General features: G+C 45.8%; 1 protein-coding gene across 1 annotated transcript in view; it reads left to right on the top strand.

The window, feature by feature from the left end:
- The window catches only part of PPP4R1 (protein phosphatase 4 regulatory subunit 1), a 113,064-nt gene that overhangs the window by 15,474 nt on the left and 77,508 nt on the right, over nucleotides 1-20,082 (top strand). The window contains 2 exon segments of the mRNA XM_040354584.1: nucleotides 11,081-11,216; nucleotides 19,895-20,001. Coding sequence (XP_040210518.1) covers nucleotides 11,081-11,216; nucleotides 19,895-20,001 — 243 coding nt within the window.

Here is a 20,082-nt window from a genome sequence, read left to right on the forward strand (position 1 = left end):
AATCAAAAAGTTGACAGTTTTTGAGGTGTATTTCCACCTTTCAGTCAAATTTGAGAAAACCCCTTTTAGTAGTTTTTGTTGTGTGTTTCCATTTACAAAGTACCCTTTAAAAAGGGACTACACTGCATCTAAGGACCACAAACCAAAAGTGTATGGTATGTTTCAGCTGTCTGACATCCACCCAAAAACTGAAACATTGCTGTCTGTTTTGTTTGTCTATTTGATAATACTGGCATGTTATTTTTGCTTAACCCTCTGTAGATCTGTCCACATTACAATGCTTTATTATCTCCCTTGGCTTACCCAAAATCACGGCCCATTAATTTTATTGCCCTCTTGCTGTTCTGTTTTTGAACTAAGAATTTTGCCCTGTTGATCAGCATACCTTTATTACCTCCTGATTAGATAATTGAAATGCACCCACCCCCTATCTCTGTCAGTATAAATGTAAGCAGGGCCGCTGATAGGGGGGGACCACCAGTCATCCTGTAGGGGGCCCCGGCACACAGAGGGGCCCTGAGAGCAGGAGGCTCAGTGGAGAACAATGCCCTTCAAGTCTCTCACCCAGGTTTCTCCCACTCTCCCTTCCACCGGCTTTTAGCTGCTGGGTGAAAGACATGGAGGGATAATGAACCTGGCCTGCCGCCGCTGAGCTCCTTCCCCTACCCCGCTCGTACTCACAGCTGGGACAAGGAGACGGGAGGCTAGAGCAAAGAGGAGACATCCAGGAGGAGGTGTGCTGTGCTTTCCTTCCTGTCAAAAGAGCGTTTCACATACAGCACATGAGACCGGATCGTTCGTATTGTATTGCAGGCATGGGAGATTTGGCAGAAGAAGATTTGTGCTAGGATAGAAAGTTTAATGTGTGCTAGGCTGGTGAATTTTTGGGGTGAGGGAGATTTGTACTAGGAGGGGGAATTGGGGTGGCATTTGTGTCCCTTTAAAAATGATTTTCATGTTTTTTGGGTAAAAATATTGTATAAAGGGGTGTGTGTGTGGGGGGGCCCCATCAGGTAGGCTGTACGGGGGCCCCATGATTCCTAACAGCGGCCATGAATGTAAGCAATCTTTTGGGGGAAGCATTAGCAGGGGGCTCATAGTATCTGGGGCTCTTTCTCCAAGTGGGGCTTTTCTATAAGTGGAAGCGCTTCTGACTCTGCACTTCAGCGATTGTACAAGGCGAGAAACTATTAAATGCCTTGCCGTTTATAATACAGGTATACTTTTTTTTTTGGGAGGTTTTACTTTTCCTTCCCTTTCTAAAATGCACTGTCTACCACTCCTTCTGACAGCTGTGTCTTTTATCCTTAAACTGTCTTGCCTTCACCCCTCTTCTCCACCCCACACCCTATATATATCACCCTCACTTCTGTCCTCTTCTTATTACTGCACTCACCAACTCATGCTAATTCTAAAACCAAATGCCCAATGCTCCAAATCGCTGGGGCATGTCCCCTCATATAAATCGCATTCGCACATTACCTCCCTCACCCTTCTACTTCTCCTATCCTCTGGTGATGTCTCCCCAAACCCTGGCCCTCCTTCATCTAACTGTGCTCAATGCACTTATTACCCTACACCCTCTGGATGCAGTCGCAATCCACACAATCTAGTTCCCATTTCCCTTCTTCCCAAGACCAGACTCCCTTTCTCTTGCGCCCTTTGGAATGCTCGCTCCGTCTGTAACAAACTCACCTCCCTCCATGATCTCTTTATCGCTAACTCATTTAATCGACTCGCCATTACTGAAACCTGGCTTCACGAATCGGACACTGCATCTTCTGCTGCTCTATCCCACAGTGGTCTTCTTTGGACTCACTCCCCCAGACCCAGTGGACGCAAAGGAGGGGGTGTTGGAATCCTATTGGCCCCACATAGCACCTTTAAGTTACTTCAGCCACCTCCCTCTTTGTCACTCTCCTCATTTGAGGCACATTGCATTCGTCTCTTCTCCCCAGTTTCTCTAAGGATAGCTGTCATCTACCGCCCCCCCGGTCCAGTATCCTCCTTTCTTGATGACTTCTCTGCCTGGCTACCCTACTTTCTCTCTGAAATCCCCACAATTTTTCTTTGTGACTTCAACATCCCTACTAATGCTAACACTCCTGCAACTTCCAAACTTCTCAGTCTAACCTCCTCTTTTGACCTGAAGCAATGGATACATGCTCCTACTCACTCTGAAGGCAATACTCTTGACCTTGTCTTTTCCCACATATGCACTCCGTGCAACCGCTCCAACTATCCTTACCCCGTCTCTGATCACTACCTTATTAATTTCACTCTCTCCCTCTCCTCCGTCTCCTCTCCCTATAAATGCCTAACAGTCACTCGTAGAAACCGTCCTTCACCATATCAACCCTTCTCTTCTATACTCTGCGACTGGCCACCTCTATGACAAAATCGCACCCTTGTCCTGCACCCACCTTGCCACTTCTGTCTACAGCACTTCACTTCTAGCATCACTAGACAGACTGGCCCCTCTCACTACACGCAGAATAAGGCCCCGTCGCCTTCAACCCTGGCAAACAGATGATACTAGAAGTCTGAAAAAACACAGCCGTGCTCTCGAGCGCCTGTGGCGCAAGACTAAGTCCCAGGAAGACTTCGCCCAGTATAAATCTACCCTCAAAAAATACAATTCATGCCTCCTCACTGCCAAGCAGACCTATTTCATCACCCTCATTAAAAACGTATCATCCTGTCCCCGTCAACTCTTCTCTACCTTCAACTCTCTCCTTCGTCCTCCTTTGTCTCCACCCACTAACTCACTCACCGCCCAGGAGATCGCCAATCACTTCAAGCGGAAGATTGATACAATTCACGATGAGATCTCTAATGTTCAGATACCCTCCATGCCTCGCGCCTCAGGCCTACAGGTACAGTCATTACTTCCCTCTTTCAACCCCACCACTATAGACGAGGTCGCTAAATTACTTGCTAACGTCCATCTTACCACCTGTGCTCTGGATCCTGTTGCCTCGCAAATGCTACGTTCACCCTCTGGCTCGATTCTACACTCTCTAACCCACATATTCAATCTCTCCCTCTCTTCTGACATCTTCCCTAACTCTTTGAAACATGCACTAGTCAGCCCCAAACTTAAAAAGCCCTCACTGGACCCATCCAATCTTGACAAAAAAATAGAACCTGTTTTAAAATTTTCGTTAAAAAAAAACGATCGTCTGTCGGGAAATCCATCGCTCAAAAATCCACGCATGCTCAGAATCAAGTCGACGCATGCTCGGAAGTATTGAACTTAATTTTTCTCTGCACGTCGTGTTTTACATCACCGCGATCTGATTTTTTTTTTTAAATCAAGAAAAAGGTTTATTGATGCAAAAAATAGTAAAACAATACTTTAGGATACATACACAGACAGTATCATTACATTCAGGGTGAACATATGCCAAATTAAGAGAGAGGCAGGTAAAAGTCGTGCAATCATAATTACATGAGCTAAATCAAACATGAGAGGAGCTTACCCCCCCTAGACAGCGGCCAAGAAAAGCCAGATTCTACCTGTACTTTGGATATAACCTTATTCAATTTGCGTTCAGGCCGTCTATCCTATGTTGCCCTACCCTCTAATTGCAATAATTATTTAACCTACCCCGCCATAATGCAAGCAATAACATTTACATTTGTAACAAACACATTGATTCTTAAACCACCTCCTGGTTCTGAATCCCTCGCCCCACACTCTGCTCCAAGGATCAAAAAGCTATTTGAACATTATTCATCCCACTCTTTGCCAGCCCATCTCGACTCATATCCTATCTATTTATCCCTGCAATAGCCTTTCCATAATCAATTGCGTGGGTCCCAGGCCTGGTACGTCCAGCCAGGGTTGCCATAATGAGTAGAATTTCTTAAGAGCATTTCTGTGTTGGTATGTGACTTTTTCCCTTATCAGTAGATTATTTACCAGCTTTACCCATTGACCCTCTGTAGGCACTCGGGGAGTGATCCAATATCTGGCGATGGCCTTGCGAGCCACATACAGTAGTCTAAGTACGGCTGTATGGCCACCGGGAGACAGCGAAGGTACCTCGAGGCCACCCAGCAGACACACCACCGGGTCATGAGGCAACGGAAAGCCATACGCCTGGGATATAGTATCAATAACATATTTCCAGTATCGGAAGAGTTTTGGACACTTCCACATCATGTGTAATAAATCTCCCTCCTGCACATTACATTTTGGGCATATTGGGGAATCCCGTATACCCCATTTATGTAGTCGAGTGGGTGTTCTATATACTCTATGGAGGAGAAATAGATGAGAAAGTCTGTGTTGCGCCGATACCGAGACCAGAGGGGCGGATGTCAAACACAGCTCCCATGTATCCCCATCGATGGGACCTAGGTCCGATACCCACCCTTTCCTACACGGCAATGCCGATGCATCATGTGTTACATTAAGCAGTCTGGAGTATACAAGGGAAATCATGCCCTTCTTGTCCACATTAAAAAGCACATCTTTATGAAGGGGGTGCCTTATTAGCAAGATTGGAGAGAGCCTGACTTCCCTCTGGGCTGCATGTCTCAGTTGTAAGTATTTATAGAACTGAGTTCTGTGCAGACCATACTCTTCCTGCAGATTAACAAACGATTTGAGGGTTGGGCCACTAAACAATTGTGTGATATAGTGTATACCTGCATTTACCCAGGTCCTGAAGCCTTCTAATTTAAAAAGTTCCCTGTAGTAGGAATTTTTCCAAATGGGAGTAAAGGGGCATACCCCCCTGATATTGAGACTGGAACGAACGTATTTCCACAACGTATTAAGCAGCACCACCGTAGGTAAGGTCTGGTCCAGGTGTGTGAGTCCTGCTTCCAAGTAAGACACCGCTGGTAGCATTGGCCCCGACGGGAGTAATATGGCTCGTATTGGGTCTCCGAGGTCTACCTCCCCCCAGTTTCCTAGATGCTGTATTTGCGATGCTATAAAGTAGTAGCGGGCATGAGGGACAGCTAAACCACCCTGATCCTTGGCTAGTTGTAATGTGGCAAGTTTTATACGTGCCACCTTACCACCCCAAACTAAATCTCTGAACTGGGCATCTATCTGAGCAAACCACCTGTGGGGAATCCAAATCGGGGTATTGTGGAAAACATACAGAAGCTGGGGGGCCCACACCATTTTAATGAGGTTCGCTCTGCCTGTAACTGATAGTGGAAGTTTTTTCCAGGACGCACATTTCTGTCTGAATTTTTGTAGCAATGGTGCCAGATTCAGAGAGAGATATTGGGAGGGGTCTGGCGTGACCAGAATTCCCAAGTACTTAAACTCATTCACTACCACAATATCCCTAGCGCAGTCAGGCAGGCTGTCTGTTAGGGGGTCTAGAGGCATAAGTACTGATTTATTCCAGTTAATGCTGAATCCTGATAGTTCGCCAAAGCCTGCGATCAAGGACATCGCATTCCCCAGCGACTTTTGAGTATCACCCAAATACAGCAGTGTATCGTCTGCAAATAAAGAAATGACATCCCGCCCTGCACCTCGGATGAAACCTGTAATGTCGGGTGAAGCTCTCATATGTATTGCCAAGGGCTCTAGGGCTAGGGCAAACAGCAGGGGTGACAGGGGGCACCCCTGCCGCGTGCCCCGGAAGAGCCTGAAAGAGTCAGAGACCTCCCCATTAATTCTCATTCTTGCAGTCGGGGCGCTATACAGTAGTTGAACCCATTTTAGGAAGGATGGTCCCACCCCAAATCTATGCAGAGTCTCCCAAAGATAAGGCCATTCAACACTATCAAATGCCTTGGCCGCATCTAGAGAGACTATAGCTCTATTACCTGGGTTGTCCACCGGCACCTGTATATTTAGGAATAGCCTACGCAGGTTTTGTGCTGTGGACCTCGTAGGGATGAAGCCCGACTGATCCCTATGTATTACTTGATGAATACATTTGGAGAGTCTGGTGGCCAGAACTCTAGCCAGCAACTTAATGTCAAATGTCAAGAGAGAGATCGGTCTATAGGAGTCTGGTGAGAGAGGATCCTTACCAGGCTTCAACAGAACCACAACCAGGGCCTCATTCATAGACGGGGGTAGAATTCCAGTTTCAAAAGCTGTATTATAAACTTTTAGTAAAATGGGGATGAGTTGCTCAGAGTATCTGCAATAAATCTCAGAGGGAAGACCGTCCGCCCCTGGCGCCCGCCCATTATGTGCCTGCGCCAGTGCCTCCAGAAGTTCCTCACTAGTAAGGGGAGCATTAAGCATGGCTACATCCGACCCAGGAAATTTTGGTAGCTGATATTTATCCAAGAAAGAGTGCAACTGTTCACTAGTGGGGCTGACCTTAGATGAGTATACGTTTTGGAAAAATTCTTGGAAGCAAGTTATAATGGAACGTGTGGAGTGGCATAGTGTCCCCCCCGCATCCGCTACCACTGCAATATGAGAAGGGGGTTGCTGTGATCTAGCCAGGATCGCCAGCATATGACCTGTATTTTCACCCTCCTCAAAATGTCTCTGTTGTAAGAAGAACCTTTTGTTTTCTGCAAGTTGAAACGATAGGTCTTTAAGCATGGTATGGGAGGCCATCCACTGTCTTTTTAAGCCATCATTAGATGGATCTGCTACGTAGGCTGCCTCTGAGCTGCGAGCTTCCTCTAACACACGTGTCTCCCATTCCTTTGTGCCCGATTTAATTTGGTTGATAGTTCTAATAAATTGGCCTCTCATAAAGGCTTTAGCCGCATCCCACACCACATGAATGTCCGCCGTGCCTAAGTTATCCCTAAAGAACTCACTAAGTAATGCCGGGATTGGGTCTGGTTCCGGAATAAGAGACAACCAGAACGGGTTGAGTTTCCACAGTGTTTTACCTCGTCTTTCACCCAGGCCCAGATCTACCGTAAACGGGGAATGATCGGAAGTGTGTCTCGGGTGGTATGCTGAGTTCCGTACCAATGGTAGTAAAAGACCATTACCGAAACCCATGTCTATCCTTGACAATCCCCCTACAGAAGCTGACCTGCAGGAATAAATTCTAGAATCAGGGTTATGCAGTCTCCAGACATCAAACAGGCCTAATTCCTCAATTAAACGGGCAAAAGGTGTGGGACCCTTCCTATCATGTCCCCCCTGTCCCGCACCAGTCTTAAGTTTGTCCTTTTCGTGATCCATTAGGTTATTAAAGTCCCCTATTACTAGGACTGGAATACCAGGAAGACAGGACACAAATTCAGCCAGTGTTTTCAAGACATTAGATGAGAATGGTGGGGGGATATACACTCCCGCTAATACACATTTGACCCCATAAAGGGAACAATATAAAAAGACATATCTGCCCTCGGGATCTATCTTAACATTTATAAGTGTGTACTGTGTACCACTACGGATCAGGACACTCACTCCCCTCGAGTAAACCGTATGGGTAGAATGATATTGGTGGCAAAATTGCCTAGTTGCCAGTTTTGGGGTAGAACCCGGGGGGAGGTGAGTCTCCTGTAGACAGATTACCTCCGCGCCCAATCTTTTAATAGTGCGCAGTACCTCAAGGCGCTTCACCGGACTATTCAGGCCTCGGACATTCCACGACAGACACCTAGTTATATTAGACATGCTACCGGAATCTTAATATCAGTAGGAGAATACAATCTTATACCGTATAAGTAAAAATTATCTAAAGCATCATCTATGACCATCTTGGAGGTTAGAGGCATAACACAAACAATAAGCATACTACCATTCTGGGACCCTTGTCTACTGCAGTAAGGGAACCCCATTTCATGATCATGTGGGCTACAGGCTAGGGAGAGCATAGAAAAAAATAGTAAAAAAAACAGAAAAAACAACAAAGAAGTATACAGAGCAGTTTCCTGAGAGCAGAGCATGGCGGGATCATCGCTCCTTAGTATCATATGTAATGTAGCCAACATGGCTAACGAAAGTTTACCCAGGGGGCAAGTTAGGGCCTGAAACAACCCTATTGGGGGCAACAGTGGAAGCGCACCACAGTGTCTTAGAGCTTCTCAACAGCAAAACTCTGGGCCTTAGTGACCAAAGTGAACAAAAACCGCCTTACAAAGGCAACTAGGAAAGTGAGCACATAATATGCTGGGTCATCAGATTAGACTTTCTTTTCAGTCTGCCGGTCGTCTACCCCTCGCCTCTTTGATGGATTGCTCTTCCCGATCCAGCCAGTGTGCTGCAGTGGCCGGGGAATCAAAAAATTGGACAGCACCAAAAACCTCTACCCGAAGGCGGGCCGGGTACAACATGGCGTATTTCAAGTCGAGGTCCCTCAGACGGCGTTTCACATCCAGGAACTTGCTTCTCTTCTTCTGTAACTCAGCAGAAAAGTCCGGGAATAGGGAGACTTTAGTATTGTCAACCTTCAGTGCTGCTGGATTAATTCTGGCATTGTATAAAGTGGCGTCCCTGTCCCGATAATGTAGGAATTTAAACAGGAATGGTCTAGGCGGTGCTCCAGGCTGTGGGGGTCTAGATGGCACCCTGTGTGCCCGTTCAACAGAAAACATAGGGGAGAATGCTTCTCTTCCAAAAGCTGCAATCAGCCACTTCTCAATGAACTCCACAGGATTTTTTCCTTCCATTTTCTCAGGTAGGCCTATAGCCCTTACGTTATTTCTTCTCATCCTGTTCTCTAATTCCTCCAAACGAGAAGAGTGTTGGTCTATTAAATGGTTATTGTAGGTCAGGTCCCTCTGCATAGGCCCCATGTCATCTTCAATGGTGCTCACTCTTTCCTCTAATGCTGAGGTTCTTTCTCTCATTTTTTGGGCATCCTGTCTGAGAAATGAGATTTCTGACTTCATCCCTTTTACTTCCGTGGTCAGTACTGCCAGGGATACATTACATGAAGTGACTGCAGTGAATATATCTCTCAGCGTGGGTTCTCCCTCTATGGTAGGACTCCCCGGGCCCTGTGTCTTATCTGAAGCCTGCTCTGGAGTACTCACTGTGTCCCATAGTAGTCCGGCCTGTACCGAGTCCTCCAGGGGCACTGTGTCATCCGCCTCGGATCCTCCGCTCGGTGAGTCCTCCGGAGTGCTGGAGGAGGCCGTAGGTTCTTTCAACAGTGGCTTGGAGAACAGTTTTTCAGCTGCCTCGCGGTGTTTCTCCCTCGCTGTGCGGCCTGCATACGCGCCATTTTGGACCATGAGCTCTGCTGGCTTGTTCACCAGCTGCCGTTTGCCGGACGACATCGCGGGACCAGGACACCGGGAAAGGTATGTACGTGTTCCCCGAGCAACAAGGAATCCTCCGGTGTGACTGTGGGTGAGTATAAATTTCTTCCGCAGGATGAATAGAAGGATTTTCGGCGGAGCTCACTTCAGACACGTCCGGCTACATCCGCTGCCTGGCCACGCCCCCCGCGATCTGATTTTTAACCGATGGTGTGTAGGCAAGACTGATGAAAGTCGGTTTCATCGGATGTCTGATGAAAAAATCTATCGGTATTGTTTTCATCAGACGAACCGATCGTGTGTACAGGGCATTATAGTTACATTCCCGGTGTTTTATCAGATTACTGCTAACCAGGGTGTTCTATCAGATTATTGTGCATGCATGCGCTATGCATTCCAAGGTGCTTTGTGTTCCAAACACTTCATGTTCTGATGGGTAGAGGTAATCTGATATGCAGACATCTTACTACACCCAGCTATGTCTTGCTTTTCAGAGTAATTTTAGCAATAAAATGAGCGTATATAAAATATAGTGTATTGACATCTGTGATGCTGTTTTGATACATTTTGAAAGAAGCTGGTCGCCATCAGTAGGAAGGTGGCGGAGGCCATGTTGGTCAAAATTGAACATCCAAGCTGTATCACAGATGTGAGAGTATACCATATTTAGGCTCAAATTTTTGCAAAAATTACTCTGAAATTTAAGAAGTGGCATTGGTGTTTTATCAGATTACCACTACCCGTCAGATTATGAAGTGTTTGGAACGAGTATCACCTTTAGAATGCATAGTGCATGCGCAGTAAGTATTTCTTGGTCAGAACGTCACTTCCATTACACAATCTGATGGGTAGGGGTAATCTGATGGAACACCAGCAATTTTTTTTTTTTTTTTTTAACTGTTAAATTGGTGGGTTTAGTTCCACTTGTTTAAAAAGAAAATGTTAATATTTTTCTAGTTCGTGGAAGTTTACCATAAAATCTAGAGGTGTACCGAATGGAAATTTGTGGTACTAAAAAATGCAGGATGCACTTGGCCAAAAACCGCAAATGAGTTTTTAAAAAATATTTTTTTATATATAGTGGTATTATTATATTTGACTTTTTAATTAATATCATGAATATATATTTTATAGTCGCACATTTTTGGTATTTATTTTATTTTTTATTATTTTTATTTTTTTTAGTGCAAGAAATGGCCAAGAAAATTGTATCCCTTAATTCTATGTCTTTTTTTACACTGGGCTGTTGTGCTTCTTTTTGTGGTGTTAAAAATCCTGCTTGCTGCATTTTTGGACAGAAAACACAGCAAGAACGCACCCGTATTAAAGGGGTTGTAAAGGAATTTTTTGTCTTCCCTAAATAGCTTCCTTTACCTTAGTGCAATCCTCCTTCACTTACCTCCTCCTTCCATTTTGCTTTTAAATGTCCTTATTTCTTCTGAGAAATCCTCACTTCCTGTTCTGTCTTTAATTACACGCAGTAATGCAAGGCTTTCTCCCTGGTGTGGAGAAAGCCTCTTGAGGAATAAGGTAAGTATTCTTTAATACTCTGCCCCTGGACTAAATGAGCAATGAACTCCCAACTGCAAGGGTGGATTTTTTTATTTTTGGCTTTAAATTGACATTTGCCCAAAGTATGATGATTTTTTTTTTTATTTAAAGGAGGAGGAAAAAAATAAAATAATTAAGCCTATTTAAGGTAATGCTTTTGTTGCAGAATGGTGCGGTCTGATTCTGGACAAGTGTGTGTTCAGTCATAGTAGTCACTAATGTGTTGCCTCTCCAGGTCTTTCTGACACAGCTGGGGATCAGTCCACAGTAATACATTTTTTGAGCAGAATTGCACCCTTTTTATTTTTTGCTAGTGTATTGTAACTGAATTTTCAAGCTATGTTTCTGATGTTTCTGATAGTTGGTGTGGATGACTACAGCTCAGAGTCTGATGTGATTATTATACCTTCAGCCCTCGACTTTGTCTCACAAGATGAAATGTTAACCCCGCTTGGAAGGTTGGACAAGTACGCTGCAAGTGAAAATATATTTAACAGGTATGTTCACAAATCCATTACCTTGCTTGTAATTGCTGATTTTCTGTCCTGAAATTTCTGTTGACATTTTGTCTGTTTTTTAAAGTTCTTAGTCTTCTTTTTAAACGTTCATTCACATTACCAGTTTAAGAATTTATGTTCTCCTTTTTGAAAAAATTTATACATGCGCATATTTTTGGAGATTAAAAAGGTTGCTTTTCTTCCCCCCGTCAGGAGTCTACAGAGCATTGCAACCATGATCAGTGGATCACGGATGCAATATGAGGTTCCTGCTTTCTTTTCCTACAGCTTTGTACCTGTGCCAACCATAAAGGCTGTCAGTTTCAGCGCTGCAGGATGAGTGAATGGACTATGAGGGTCCTCATCAGCCCCCTCACAGTCCATTGGAAGCTACAAGTCATTTGCCACAGTGGAAGACAGGACTTGTAGTTCATTGTATTCACAGATCTCTGTGAATGAATGCTGTAGCTGTGTGATTGGAGCCCCACACAGCTGCACCAATTTTAAAATGTGGCTGTGGGAGAAAGGGAAACCCCCACCCGTTGTTACGAGGTGAGGGGGGGGGGGTGGGTTTAACAAGTTACTAAAGTTGAGCCCATCTTTTAACCACTTGCTGCAAAATCACGTACCTGTATGTCATTCTGGTTTTACTGGGCTGATCGCACCGGGAACTGTTTTTAGAGCCGACGGTCGGCTTTCTTGTGATAACAATCGATGTGGCTAAGCAGCCGCTCTATCTTTATCATAAGCAGTGGGTGGGGGCTTCGGTTTGATCAGGTTTTGGATTTAGAAACCTGAAAAGTGACATCACTTCCAATTTACTGGAGCTTCAGGCTGGGTTCACATCCAAGACGGATGCGGCTCGCAGCAGGGGGTTCAGTGCATCCCTGTTCTCTGTTTCAGGGATTTTTGCCTGTATTCTGCCCTGAAATGAAGCCCAACACGCACAGGACTCCTGTCTTCAAGTGGGTAAACGCCTTCATGAGTGCCCTGGAAGACTTGAAATTCTTCTCAATTTCTTATACAAATTACATTTTCAGCTAGGGCTGCAACGAACGATTATTTTCATAATCGATTAGTTGGCCGATTGTTTCGATTAATCGGATAATAGCCTTAAAAAAAATAGCTTTTTCTTTATCGTACATCACGGGACACAGAGAAGCATAGTAATTACTATGTGGGTTATAGAGAGTACCTTTAGGTGTGGACACTGGCACGCCCTTAAGGCAAGAAGTTCCCTCCCCTATATAACCCCTCCCATACCGGGAGTACCTCAGTTTTTTTGCCAGTGTCTAAGGTGTTGGTCACGAGTGAACATGTGCTCCAAGGAGCTCCACTGGAGGGATCCATATTGGATGTAAAAAGCCTCCATGAAATCCGGATCCGTCCAAAGTGCTTCTGAGCCAAAGTGGACGGTACCTGGGCCCCGGTTAAGAAGAACGGGGTTTGGCCTGTAATGCTTCTCTTTGAGAGCTGGATCCTGGTTATTCAGTACTTTGGTCAATTTCCTAATACCAAAAGTCTACTGACAGGGTGCGATATGGGTCCAGGGGTGTGGTGTTCCTGTCCATGGACCCCGGTCCCTGAAGGTCTATAGACGCTGCTCTCCGTGATGGGTGAAGATTGGACTGTCTGTTTATGCAGAGTCCTGCAGCGTTGGATCAGGTAAGTGAAGGTGCTTCAGGACTTGGTCCTAGGAGTAACCTTCCTTTATTTGAGCCATTATGTTTGCCTAAAGCTATCTGTCTGTGCTTCTCCTATATGGTCCTGTGTGTTGTGGGGAGGAGGGGTATCTCTAGTCAGGTAGTTAGCCCCTCCTGTGCAGGTTAAAAGTGGAAAAAGTTGTTCAAAATGTTTGGCTTCACTTGGCTTACCTGGTCCTCACATGGAGCTGCGGTGTTCCATCCTCATGCATGAGCGTGTAGCGTCATGCGCGCGCGACATTGATGTGTCTTGGGCGCACGCGCGCAAATGAACTTTTTTGTACGCTGCTTCGGTGCGCACGAATGTGCGCGGCGTGATCCGTGAGACGACATGTGCGCGCGTGCGGCTACGTGTGCACGCGTAGCCTCGTGGTACACGCCTAACAGCAGCGCGCGCATGCGCGCAGGGGGTCTATCTCAGCTGTTCTCTATGAGACTTGAGATTACAGGACAGAGCAGGTCAGGTGATTTACACCTAATCCTTATATGCTCCAGTCCACCTAACTGGTTCCGGTGGACACAGTGATCTTGTGCACATACTTTCAGTATTTGGTACTGGTGGTGGGCAGTGACATCTGCTTAAGGCGCATAGTGGGCTCTGCACCTTGCCAACCATCAAATAGCAGTGTCAGTGCTGGTCTATAGGTTCGCAAGTAGTTGCAACTATTGTGAGTACCTCAGCTTTATCATGGCTAAAGGCTCAGGGACTAGAAGCAAAAAAGCAAAGGGATCGCCATCTGGCTCAGAGGATCTCGGCATGCTCCTGCGGCTGCTTCCTCTCCTGATAAATTGAAGGAGGCCCAGGGTGAACCATCAGGGCTGTCAGATGCCTGTTCTGCCCTTGTCCCACCTGCTCCAGTTTTTGTGACACAGGAGGCTCTGGCCTCAGCTATGGGGGGTCTGAAGCAGAGATTAGCGACCTTGATTGCATCCTCTCTCTCAAGGGAAAAACGCACAAGGTCCCCCTCTCCCTCTGAGGAGTCCCTCGATTTGGGGCATGCATCCTCAGAAGAGGTTGATTTACCCTCTGGAGATCTGGCAGAAGGTCAGCTGGAAGTAGTGGACTTTGAGGATTCCACTTTGGGAGAACCCTTTTCGGCGTCACAATCCGAAAAATTGTTGGTCCAGTCCCTCACTGAGATGGTCCGTTCGGCCTTCAAGTTGCCACTTTCAGAGCCATCTTCAAGTGCAGTCTCATCTTTAGGCTCCTTAAAAGCTCCTCAAGCTAATTATTCCTTCCCGGTTCACCCCCTGCTGGAAGGGCTTATCTACAAGGATTTTCTTCCTCCTAAGAAGTTTTCGGTTTTATACCCCATGGAGGAACAATTCACTAAAAAATGGGGCATCCCCAAGGTTGACGCAGCTGTGTCCTGCGTAAACAAATCTTTGACCTGTCCAGTAGACAACGTTCTGGTATTCAAAGATCCGACAGACAAGAGATTAGAGACTTTATTAAAAACCTCTTTTGCTTTGGCGAGAGGAATAACCCAGCCTGCAATTGCGGCTATTGGGATTTTCCAGGCCTTGAAAGACCAGTTTAGGGGGGTCTTAAAGGAATTGCCGGCACAACAGGCCCAGAATGTGGCTGAGTTTCCCAGAGCATTATGTTTTGCCATAGATGCTATTAAGGACTCCATTCAGCAGTCCTCACGTCTCACTCTCTCGCTAGTTGATATGCGCAGGTTACTCTGGCTGAAGAACTGGTCTGCTGAAGCCCCGTGTAAAAAATTACTGGCGGGGTTTCCCTTTCATGGAGAGCGTTTGTTTGGGGAAGATCTGGATGCTTATATTCAGAAAATTTCCCGTGGCAAAAGTACACTGTTGCCAGTAAAGAAAAGGTTTAGGGGTTCCCCCTCCTTTAAGAGATCCTCCTCTCCTATCCCTAGTACTTCCGGTACCAGGCAGTTCCGACGGCCTCCTGGACGATTCAATGCAGGTGGGAAGCCACAGGGCCAGCCTCAGGCTTCCAAAAAGCTTTGGAACCGTAAGCCACAGGCCAAGCCAGCATCTAAGTCAGCATTATGAAGGTTCTCCCCCACTCAGCCGGGTGGGGGGAAGGCTTCAGCTGTTTGCGGAGGCTTGGCTAGACAGGATCCAAGACAGGTGGGTCCTCTCTACGGTCTCCGGGGGCTACAAGCTGGAGTTGAGCGAATTTCCTCCACCGCGCTTCTTAACCTAAGGACCTCGGCAAAAGAAGGTCCTTAGCATTGGCCTTAGATCATCTGTTATCCCAAGGGGTAATCGGAGAACTGCCAGTGGAAGAACAAGGTTTGGGGTTTTATTCCAATCTCTTCAAAGTCCCCAAACCAAACGGGGATGTAAAACCCATCCTGGACCTCAGGGCCTTAAACAAGTTCCTAAAGGTCCAATCATTCCGGATAGAATCGATCAGGTCAGTGGTGGCCTCCCTGCAAGGAGGGGAACTACTAGCGTTCATCGATATAAAGGACGCATACTTGCACGTTCCTATCTTTCTCGACCATCAGAAGCTGCTTCGCTTCGCGGTAAATCAGCGCCACTTCCAATTCGTGGCCTTACCTTTTGGTCTGGCCACCGCTCCTCGTGTTTTCACGAAAGTATTGGCTCCACTTTTAGCCTATCTAAGGTCTCAAGGCATATCCATAGTAGCCTATCTAGATGACCTATTGGTGGTAGACCGGTCAGTGGCCGATCTAAACTCAGCGGTACACAGAACCGTAAAATTTCTGGAATCCATGGGTTGGGTTCTCAACCTGGACAAGTCAGCCTTAATGCCTGTGTAAAGGCTCGAATATTTGGGTCTACTCATAGACACAAAGCGAAAAAGGGTCTTCCTGCCCCAAAGGAAGTACGAGGCTTTAAGAGAACTAATTCAACTAGTCAAAGCAAAGCGTCAGCCTCCCATTCGCCTCTGTATGAGGTTACTGGGAAAGATGGTAGCCTCGTTCGAGGCCGTTCCATTTGCGCAGTTCCACTCAAGGGAGCTTCAACATGCCATTCTGTCCGCTTGGAACAAAACGGTTCAAGCCTTGGATCTCCCTATGTCTCTCTCCCGGTCAGTCCGGCAGAGCCTTTGTTGGTGGCTGGTTCCCGGAACCTGCTAAAGGGGAAGTCCTTTGTTCCCGTGACATGGCAGGTTGTGACCACGGACGCCAGTCTGCTAGGCTGGGGTGCAGTCCTGGGAGGTTTGTCTCTCCAGGGGAAATGGTCAGCCTCCGAGGTCTCTACCCATAAATCTGCTGGAAATTCGAGCAGTCTATCTAGCCCTGTCAGCTTGGTCAGACAGGTTGAAGGGTCTTCCGGTCAGGGTTCAATCAGACAATGTCACTGCCGTGGCATACATAAATCACCAGGGGGGCACAAGAAGTCGTGCAGCCCAAAGAGAGGTGAATCGAATCCTGACCTGGGCAGAGAAATATGTCCCATGCATATCTGCAGTGTTCATTCCAGGAATAGACAATTGGCGAGCAGACTACCTAAGCCGCCAACAGGTGCTTCCGGGGGAATGGACTCTTCACCCCGACATCTTCCAGAGCATTTGTCAGAGGTGGGGAACACCAGATGTCGATCTCTTTGCATCAAGGTTCAATGCAAGGGTGGGCAACTTTCTGTCCCGGACAAGGGATCCACTTGCTTACGGCACGGATGCACTGGTGTTCCCATGGGACCAGTTCTCCCTAATGTATGCGTTTCCTCCGCTGCAATTATTACCCCGTCTTCTTCGCAGGGTAAAGTCGGAAGGAAGACCAGTGATTCTGGTGGCTCCAGCGTGGCCCAGAAGGGCCTGGTTCGCGGACATTGTAAGGATGTCCGTGGGGCAACCGTGGTCCCTTCCGCTTCGGCCGGACATATTGTCCCAGGGGCCAATATTCCATCCTTCCTTACCGTCTCTCAATTTGACGGTTTGGCTATTGAGTCCCATATCTTAAAGAAAAGGGGTCTCTCTAATGCGGTGGCATCTACTTTGATTAATGCCAGAAAACCGGCATCCAGACTTATCTATTACCGAGTTTGGAAATCTTATGTGGCCTGGTGCGAGACCAGGGGTTGGCATCCCCGGAGGTATCTCATTGGCAGAATTTTGGAGTTTCTGCAGTTCGGGGCAGACATGAAGTTGGCCCTAAGCACCATTAAGGGCCAGATCTCGGCCTTATTGATTTTTTTCCAAAGGCCACTAGCTACACATTCCCTGATCAAAACCTTTTTGCAAGGTGTGATCCGGCTTAGTCCACCAGTCAAGATTCCCTTGTGTCCATGGGATTTGAATCTGGTCCTTTCTGTCTTACAGAAACAACCGTTTGAGCCCTTGGCTCATATTCCTTTGGTCCTTCTGACCAGGAAGGTGATATTTTTGGTAGCCATAACCTCCGCTAGGAGGGTTTCGGAGTTGGCAGCCTTATCTTGTAAGGAACCGTACCTTATATTCCATAAGGATAGAGTGGTCCTACGGCCCCACCCGGCTTTCCTACCTAAAGTTGTTTCAAAATTTCATTTGAATCAGGATCTTGTTCTCCCGTCTTTTTTCTCAGAACCTAGTTCTGCTAGGGAGAGGTCTTTGCATACGCTAGACGTATTAGGAGCAGTTAAGATCTATCTTAAGGCTACTGCTCAGGTCCGGAAAACTGATACATTGTTTATCCTGCCAGAAGGTCCCAGATGTGGGCAGGCAGCGTCGAAGTCCACTATCTCCAAATGGATTCGGCAGGTCATTACTCAAGCCTATGGCTTGAGGGGAAAGGTTCCCCCGTTTAAGGTTAAAGCACATTCCACTAGAGCGGTGGGTACTTCCTGGGCAGTGCATCATCAAGCCTCCATGGCTCAAGTCTGCAAGGCCGCGACATGGTCGTCTGTCCATACTTTCACTAAATTTTATCAATTGGACATAAGAAAGAATGAGGAGAGCGCCTTTGGGCGCAGTGTGCTGCAGGCTGCAGTTTGATTCCTCATGTCTGATGGCGCCCGGCTTATTTCTTGGGGTCTCCCTCCCCTCATAGCATTGCTTTAGGACGTCCCACATAGTAATTACTATGCTTCTCTGTGTCCCGTGATGTACGATAAAGAAAATAGGATTTTTATAACAGCTTACCTGTAAAATCCCTTTCTTGGAGTACATCGCGGGACACAGAGCACCCGCCCCTCTTTTTTGGGGTATTTGGGACACTTATTGCTTGCTACAAAACTGAGGTACTCCCGATATGGGAGGGGTTATATAGGGGAGGGAACTTCTTGCCTTAAGGGCGTGCCAGTGTCCACACCTGAAGGTACTCTCTATAACCCACATAGTAATTACTATGCTTCTCTGTGTCCCGTGATGTACTCCAAGAAAATGATTTTACAGGTAAGCTGTTATAAAAATCCTATTTTTTAATTTTTGGGCCAATTTCTTGTTGGGCAGATTACAAAACACAAATTGCCGCAAAAACACATTACATGCTTTTCTGCAGCTTCTCCATTGAAGTATATTGGACCAAAAAAACCAAAATGGCACCGTTTTGCGTAAAAAAAAAAGTCCTTGCCCTTTCCAAATACGCAGCACCAAAAAAAAAAATCATGGATGTGAACGTGTCCCATAGGAAAACATGTAAATGAACTGTAGTGTGTTTCTGCAAAAAGCACCAAAAATCAGAGGTGTGACCCCGGCCTGAGATGTTTAGTAACATAATGGGGCTTAAAAAAACGAAAAGAAGTACAAAAAGAGCAAATAATCTCTACTGTAAGGGGTTCATTTTTTTTTACTGTGGGACAGTGAAAGTAATATTTACAGTAGCGATTTTCTTTTTTGTATTTCAAAGGGCTAATTTTCTTTTTTTTAACCAGTAAACTGAGCTTATATAGTGAAATACAGTATTTAGCAATCCATCTGACTGTTTTGATATTGCATTGTAAAAGCAGAAGTGTTCTGTCAGATTAGCAAACGTGTGAGATCAGCAGGTTTGCCACTGCTTTTAAAATTCAACATCAAAACGGTGTCAAGGATTTTTAAATACTGTGTTTCTCTATGTAAGCTCAGCTTACTGGTAAAAAATAAGACCCCTTTCACACTGAGGAGTTTTTCAGGTGGTTTAGCGCTAAAAATAGTGCCTAAATACCGCCTGAAAAACTCCTGCCCTGTAGTATTGACTTTTTTTGGCCACTCGTGGGGGTTAAAACCGCACCGCTAGCAGCCGAATACCGCCACGATTCCGCGGCAATTCTGATGGTATAGCGCCTCTAAAAATAGCGATGCTATACAGTCAGCGCAACTCCTGCCTCACTGTGAAAGGGGCCCAACTGTGAAATGCAAGACTCTGGGTGTACAAATATGTCCGCTTGCTGCCTTCTCACTTTATCCTTACTGCGGCCGAGTGCAGGGTGCCGGAACATCTCTTCCATTCCAAATTCTGACAGGTCGCCTAATCTGAAGAAACAGGGGCAAGTAATACAAATGATAGTAGCTGTGTTTTGCTTATATTTTTATGTTTTTGAATAAACTGTTCCACTGTATCCTGTTTTTATTTGTATATTTTTATGACCTGAACTAAGTGAATTTTAATTTGGGAAATGGCTTTAAAAAATAATCTTAGACTAATGTAGAAGTGGTTGGCCTTTACAGAATGACCTTGACTGAACATTATTGGTAATGGGTGTCATGCTCTGTCTCTGATAAATGGGTATGCGTGTTCAGAGCCTTTTCTCAAAATTGATATTGTAGTTGCATAAGGGGAAATGTTCTTGTTGCCATTAGAATGCTGGTTCATTGCCGTGAAAACTCAGCACTTTTGGAATGCAAACTTGCTTATTTAGTCGGAACAAAATTATGCTACTTCAGCCAGCTTACCCAGTGTGATGTTTGCCAAGAATTCACGTTCCCTTTGGTGTGATACTACTTTAGGATACTGTTCAAATTTAATTTTTAAGATCAATGTTCGCATGTATTCTAGTAAATTGCACCACACCCTGTTTCTTTGCAAGCATCACCCAGCTTATTTCCTGTTTTTTTTTTGTTTGTTTTTTTAGACAAATGGTGGCCCGAAGTCTGTTAGACACCTTAAAAGAAGTTAGTGATGACGAGAAGGACTGTATTTCCGTGTTGGAAAGAGTTTCAAAACTGTCAGATGATCCTGGTATGTATTTCTCCATAGAGAACATTTTTTTTTGCTATAAACTGGTATGTGATGCCTCCTTTATTTCATGTATTGTCTTGT

This window comes from Rana temporaria, chromosome 5, assembly GCF_905171775.1.
Source record: "Rana temporaria chromosome 5, aRanTem1.1, whole genome shotgun sequence".
Lineage (NCBI taxonomy): Eukaryota > Metazoa > Chordata > Amphibia > Anura > Ranidae > Rana > Rana temporaria.